This window comes from Chinchilla lanigera, unplaced genomic scaffold (genome assembly GCF_000276665.1).
Source record: "Chinchilla lanigera isolate Chin_1 unplaced genomic scaffold, ChiLan1.0 scaffold00099, whole genome shotgun sequence".
Taxonomy (NCBI): Eukaryota; Metazoa; Chordata; class Mammalia; order Rodentia; family Chinchillidae; genus Chinchilla; species Chinchilla lanigera.
In genome coordinates, this window is record NW_004955500.1 from 7,841,786 (window position 1) to 7,848,745 (window position 6,960).

At 41.4% G+C, this 6,960-nt stretch overlaps 1 protein-coding gene across 4 annotated transcripts in view; it reads right to left on the minus strand.

Annotated features, from left to right (window-relative positions):
- Positions 1 to 6,960, minus strand: part of Prkag1 (protein kinase, AMP-activated, gamma 1 non-catalytic subunit) — a 15,863-nt gene that overhangs the window by 7,236 nt on the left and 1,667 nt on the right. For all 4 annotated transcript variants that reach the window (XM_013505684.1, XM_013505685.1, XM_013505682.1 and 1 more), the window contains exon 2: positions 3,895 to 3,940. In XM_013505684.1, the coding sequence (XP_013361138.1) occupies positions 3,895 to 3,909 (15 nt within the window). In that variant the 5' untranslated portion in view covers positions 3,910 to 3,940. The remainder of the gene's footprint in view (positions 1 to 3,894; positions 3,941 to 6,960) is intronic.

Sequence of the window (6,960 nt, forward strand, 5' to 3'; positions counted from 1 at the left end):
CAGCCCTTTACCTGAGTATATATTAATTAAACTATGAAAGCTCTTTCTTCTGTGCACTGACTTCACTTAGTTGCCTTTTTCTTTCTTTCTTTTTTGGTATACATGAAGAGGGCCAGCTTAGATTACATTTTTTCACTTTTTTAGATGTTTGGTAATTCTTTGTTTAAAGGAGGATTCAAATAATACCTTCCCCTACCCTAGTCATATTTTTCTATATCTTTCTTTTTTGTTTTGTTTTGTCCAAATCGTGTTTCTCAGTTTTGTTTTTTTGAAACAAGGGCTCATTCTGCAGTGCAAGCTGGCTTTGAACTATGTTGCGCAGGCTGGCCTCTCCTCCTGCCTCAGCTCCCCTAAGTGCTAGGATCACAGGCGTATGCCGCCATACCCAGCTCATTGTCCAAATCATATTTTTTTTTCAAATCATATTTTTTAAGAGGAGAAGGTTTACCCGGGCATGGTGGCACATACCTGTAAGCCCAGCTCTCGGGAGGCCGAGGCAGGAGGATCGTTGCGAGTTTGAGGCCAGCCTGGGCTACAAAATGAGCTCAAGGCCAGCCTGAACTGCACAGCGAGACCCTGTCTCAAAAAAAAAAAGAAGAAAAAACCAGACAGAGAGAGAGAGAAGGTTTGAAAGTCGATTGGAGGTGCTAAGTGTATAAATGAACCTCAACTGTAAGCCATTTAGATAGGGAACATTCATTACTTCCACTTTTAGAATTTTCTCTTGAGGATTCTGGAAAGAGGGATTATTTAATTTCAAGCTGGGAGGGAGAAGTCCGTTCAGCCAGCACATGGAAGCCAAACAGGGCCTCAGCACCCAGTATTCACTTTGGGTTCCTGTGTTCTGTACCCGTCCCTCTCTACAAAGCTTCGTCTCTGCCAGAGTGAGGAGGGAAGCTGTCCACTGCAGTCAGTGAGGCAGGGCTTTTGGGACCTAACCCGTGTGTGTTAGACTTTCTTCTTGACTTACAATTCAACTTTCTCAGATCACCTGTCACTAATACTTTTCTCTGCTTTCCTGCTTCTCTATCCTGGGGGATTTATACTTTTCTGTAGCTCTCCTGGTGTTCTCCAACCCTTGATCTCTTGCCTTAGCCTCATTCTTTTTTTTTTTTTTTTTTTTGGTTTCTTTCCAGTACTGGGAATTGAACTCACGACCTTGCGCTTGCCAGGCAGGCGCTGTGCTGCTGAGCTAAATCCCCAGCACGCCGCACCCCGCTTTTTTGAGACAAGGTCTTGCTCTGCAGTTCAGGCTAGTTCTTTTGAACTCACTATGTAACCCAGGCTGGCCTGAAACTTATGGCAATCCTCCTGCCTCAGCCTAACCAAGTGCTGGAATCACAGGTATGTGCTACCACAACCGGCTTGGCTTAGTCTCTTGAGTGCTAGGATTTATGGCTATGCACCACCATGCCCAGGATGGGTCCGGACCTTTAAAAAGATTCCTTTATGGTGGTTTTAGGGACATTTTGTGTAGGGAATGAGTAGATGTATGTTTTCAATCTACCATCTTTAACTGGAAGGCTCTCATTGTTTTTCTTTTATTTATTTAGCTTGTTTAGGGGTTTTGTTTTGTTTTGTTTTGTTTTGTTTTGTTTTGTAAGACAGGATCTTGTTATGTAGTTCAGGCTGGCCTTGAACTCACTTAAGGAGCCCAGGCTAGCCTCAAACTCACAGTGTTCCTTCTGCCTCAGCCTTCCCATCCTCCTGCCTTAGCCTCCAGAGTGCACCACACCCAGCTAATTTTCCAAACAGGAGAACACATAGATACCCAACATATGTCTTTAGGTACCAGTTGAAGATGTACATACTACATTCAGAGTTAAATTCAGTGATACCTTAGTTATTGAACCCAATTCATTACAAATTCGTGTTCAACCACTCAAAAGTTTGAGAATTGAACATATTTTTCCACAAGAAACAATGACAAACCAAATAATTGGTTCTGAGGCCCCAAAATTACATTTATCAATTAATTCTTTCAGGACTTTTAACAAATTTAGCAGTGATTTCTTTCTTTAACTCTACCATTAAAGAAAGTTTTCCTCTTAGCTTCACTGCTGGTATCACTAACTTTCTTTGGAGCCACAGTTACAATATTTTACACGAAGTACCAAAAAAAAGCACAATGACAAAAAAGCATAATAACACACTGACACAGCACTATACGCTGTCTGAGCAGGAGGGGCACTCAGACTGAAGCATCACCCCTTTGTGTCTGTGGCAAGATGCAAGGTGGGACTGACTCTTGGCCCTTACAGGTTTTTCCAAATTGAATTTTTGGTTTGACTATCGAGCAAAATTACGAACTCTGAGTAGATTTCTTTTAACTCGCTATTCAAGTAACGGAAAGTTCAAGCCTGCAGCCATGTGACAGCCGAGGTATCTCTGTACCAGCATTTTAGGCCACAGGCCCACACACATATTGAATTTGGCTTTCCCAATGTTTTAAAAATAATTTAGATCAGTTCCTAAATTTAAAAAGTTTGGAAATTTATGTAAAAAATCTAAATTCCTAGTTTCTTTTCAAAATCAGAAGATCTGGCAAAAATAAGTCTTTTTGTTCAGTGAAACTATAAATTTATGAAAAACTGTTAAAATAGAAACTCATATTTAAAAATAGGTCTCAGCTGACCAGATGTGGACTCTTCCTGCCTCCTTTTACATGCAACATGAGACCTACTGGTGGTTACAGTACTGTATTTTTTAGTCCATCTCACTCTGCTTGGTCCATGCAGCTAATTTTCTAAATCCTGCCTCGGTGCTAATGCAAACATACTCAGAAACATTAAGCAGGACTGAAACCACGTGGCAGTACTTGATTATCATCAGTTGTCCAGATAACCCAAAATGTGACTATGTTAATGTTTTAGATACCAATTAACGAAAATAGAAAATAATTTAAATTCTTGCCAAGAACTCATAAACCTACGAAATGTTCTAGGATTTCTGACCCTAAACTACATCTTAGAATTTATACTTAGCCTCTATTTTAATCTTGTGAGAAAATGTGCATTCCTAATGTCATAAACAAACCCTAGGAAGCCCTAAGAGTCTTCCTGGGCAAAATCCTTTGCCAGCGATGTCTCTGTTTTGTCAATTCTGTCTCTTTCTAGATGGCCTAGGGTTGGACCACTCCATTCTAAACAGGTATTTGGGCCCTGGGTTTTAGACTTGGTGCTTCTATTACCAGATGAGTTCTAGGCTCATCCATAAATCCTGTGTACACTCAGTGGCTTTAGTGAGCTTGCACTGTTTCTACTCAAAAACTACCAGGGACTTAAAAAAAAAAAAGTGGTTAGGCACCAGGCATGGTGGTGTACGTCTGTAATTCCAGCACTCAAGGATGCCTCCAGGAGGCAAGAGGGTTGCTGGACAAGTTTTAGCCCAGCCTGGGCATCTTAGGAAGATCCTGCCTCAAAATAAAAATTAAAAAAGGCCTAGGGATGTAGCTCGGTGAAAAAGTCCAGGTTCAATTTCCAGTACAAAAAAAAAAGAAACAAAACAAAAAAATAGCAAGCCCAGGACTGTCTATGCAATTTTTCTTATACTGCAGAACTTTCTCCCTAGAAGATATTAATCACCCCAACTCTGATCAAGATTTATTTCTGGGTGATCCTGTGGTCTGGCACACTGCCTAGCCCCGCTTTGGTTTTCCCAGGGAAACTCTAGGATATTCATTAAAACTGCTAAGAAAGGGGCTGGGGATTTAGCTCAGCAGCAAAAGCGCCTGCCTGGCAAGCGCAAGGTCGTGAGTTTGGTTCCTGGTACCGGAAAAAAACCAAAAAAAAAAAAAAGAAAAAAGAAAAAAGAAAAAACTGCTAAGAAGTCAAGGTCAGGCTATTGTTTTCATGCTTAGTTTCCTTTCTTCAGTTTACCTTAAGGTAAACTTACCTTCTGGATGCTCATTTTCCTGAGCTGAGGAGCTACCTGAAGTTACCTTGAAAGACAAGAGAAACACAGATTCAGCTTAATCTAGGTTCCATCCAACCTGGGCAACTAAAGTGAGAACAGGAGGGGAGAAGAGAGGGAGAGAACATGGGGGGAGCCGTGAGGGAAGAACAGAAAAGAGGGAGAAAAGAAGAGGGGTAGGAGAGGGGGAGAAAGGGGAAGTGGGGGAGAAGGGAAAGAGAGAAGAGATATTAAGCAATCTATTCAAGATTATGCAGCTGGCCAGGGAGACAGCTCAGTGACACAAGTGCCTGCCTGGCAAGCACAAGGTCCTGATTTTGATTCCCAGTACCAAAAAAATCATATGCCCGGTAAGGGGTGAAGCAGGGACTTGAATGTGTATCTGGCTGGTTCCAAAGCTCATGGTCTTATATATAGCACTGCCTAACAAAACAGGTATTAAAGACTAAAAATTTGAGCTCAGGTCAGACTCCACAAGATTGGCCCAAACTGACTTTATTAAAACATGGATGCCAGAGAGGTAACGTTGCTTGCTCCCAAACACTCACTTAAAATAACTGTGGACACTAGAACCATAGACATACCCCTTAACATTGAGAGAGGGTCCCATTTCACCTGATCTTAGTCAAAAGGCTGTGAAGCAATAGAGAGAGGGTCACATTCGGTGGGATCTCAGTAGCTGTCAGCCAGAGACCCAAACCTTGAATGACTAAGGAACAGATAAGGAATATGAATATTCTGAAATCACAGACCTGACTCCTTCTTAGCACCCCTATCAGTCAAAAGGGGATGCTGAGTTTTTAAGTTTTCTTTCCCAAGACAGTGTGAGATTAGTGTGTTTTGGGTTTTGTTTTGTTTTGTTTCCTTTTTCGAGACAGGGCCTCACTATGTAGTTCAGGCTGGTCACTTTGTAGCCCAGGCTGGCTTCAAACATGAAAGTGCTTTGAATACAAACTTTCTGAACCAGCTCTGCTCCCTCAAGTGGGAACACTTGGAAATTTCACTGTTAACTAGGAGCCCAGGAGGGATTATGAAAATTTTCATCCTCTGGCATTAACATTTTGGGGCCCATTTGTTCTGGGCAATAATCCTAAACAAACTCAAAGTCATACTTCACCTCCATAGCTTCAGTGGTAACATACAGTTAAAGGCCTTGGCTTGAATCCAGGAAGCTGGCTGTCAGGCAGGGTAAAGTTGGCAGAACAGCCCTAATGTAATGGCTAGTGAATAATCTCCCTTTCTTTTCTCTCGCTGCGTAAGACTATACCAGTTTGCCCTGGCATTTTTGGCAAGGCTATTGGAACAACAGCTTCATCACTTAAAAGCAGGAAGAGGACTGCTTCATGGTGAATACACACATGGTATACCATAGCCTCACAAAAATCTACATAGAGAAATGACCACTTCTAGAAATTACAGCACTCATCATATGATACTTGTGTATCATATGACTTGCAGTCATACTGACTGCACTGTGCTACAGTTACTTTGTTCGTTATCTATCCAAGCAGATTATAAATTCCTGGAGCCTACAACTATCTCGTACGTTGTATCCCTTGCCATCTAGCATGGAATGTTCTATGTAATTCACAGTTTTTAAAAATTCCTTAATGATGCACACTGATGTGAACAGGGAGATTTAACAGTAAGTTGTAGAGAGAAGAGAGACATACAACTAAATAGAGGTACAGACACCAACACAAGAGAGCCAGACACAGAGAAAATGACTTTATCTTTCTGCCCGTTTCTCTGCACAAAAGTGGGAAGCCTTTCTACTTTTAGTAACTTAGGGCACTGAAAAGGTACCACTGTACTACAAAGTATAAAATATTACACGACACAAGCTACATGGACTCACAATTTCTTCCAAACTCATGGTCCACATTTTCAATTGTTTGGCAATCACACACGTGTCACACGTCATTCCTCAAAGTGTTTTAATACAAACAGAATATCTGTCCCTCAAATCCTATTATTCTTTGTTTTTTTTTTTTTTTTTCTTTGAGACACGGTCTCACTATGTAGTCTAGGCTGGTCCTGAACTCACTATGTAGCGTAGGCTGTCCTCAAACTCATGGTCATGCTCTTGCACCAGCCTCCCAAATCCTGGGATTATAGACGTGTGGCCTATAATCCCAATTCTATTATTGGATTCCAATCCTATTGTTTGAATTCCAATTCAAATCCTATTATTCTTTTTCTTTTCTTTTTTTGATTGATCTTTTGAGATAGGTATGGCCATATAGTTCAGGTTGGCCTTGAACTCACAGCGATCCTCCTGCCTCAGACTTCCAAGTGCTAGAATTACAGGCATGCACCACTACACTCAGCCCTATTATTCTTACCACTATTCTCATTTCTTTTTTTTTTTTTTTTTGCTGCACTGCTATCTTCTCAGGTGCCTAGAACTGTAGCCAATTCCCCTACTTTCCTTAACAAGTAGGTCTTGAGGCACTAAGTTAATGTTCGAAATGCCTCAAATCTCTCTTCCCATTTTCACAGCCTTTTTATTTTTTATTTTATTTTTTTTGTTTTTCTCCAGTACCAGGAATCAAACTCACGACCGTGCACTCGCCAGGCAGGCGCTGTGCCGCTGAGCTAAATCCCCAGCCCCTTCAGAGCCTTAATTTAGGCTTTTGCCTCTCGGTTTCCACAGCATTCTTTATTCCGGTGTCCCTGTCCCAACTCTACCTCCTCAATTCTCTTTTGTGTCTCACCAAGTTCTCTCATCACAGCACCTCCACTCTGGAAGGGATTTTCATCTCTAGCAACTAGAAATGCTACTTTTTGCAGCATCAGTTCACTGACAGAAAACTTTTAAGGTCATTCCCAAAGCATACACACTGCCTTCGTCAGAAATCTTTGATGTGTCCCCTTGTTATAAAACAAAGTTCAAACAGTATGGTATGTAGTACCTCCAACCTGCTCTTAAGTCTACTTTTCGGGTCTTTTCTCATACTGTAACCCAAATCCAAAGCTCCAGTAACATCAAGCCACAGGCTCACCCCAAATTCTCTGTATACCCCAATTCCTTTCTTTCTTTTCTTT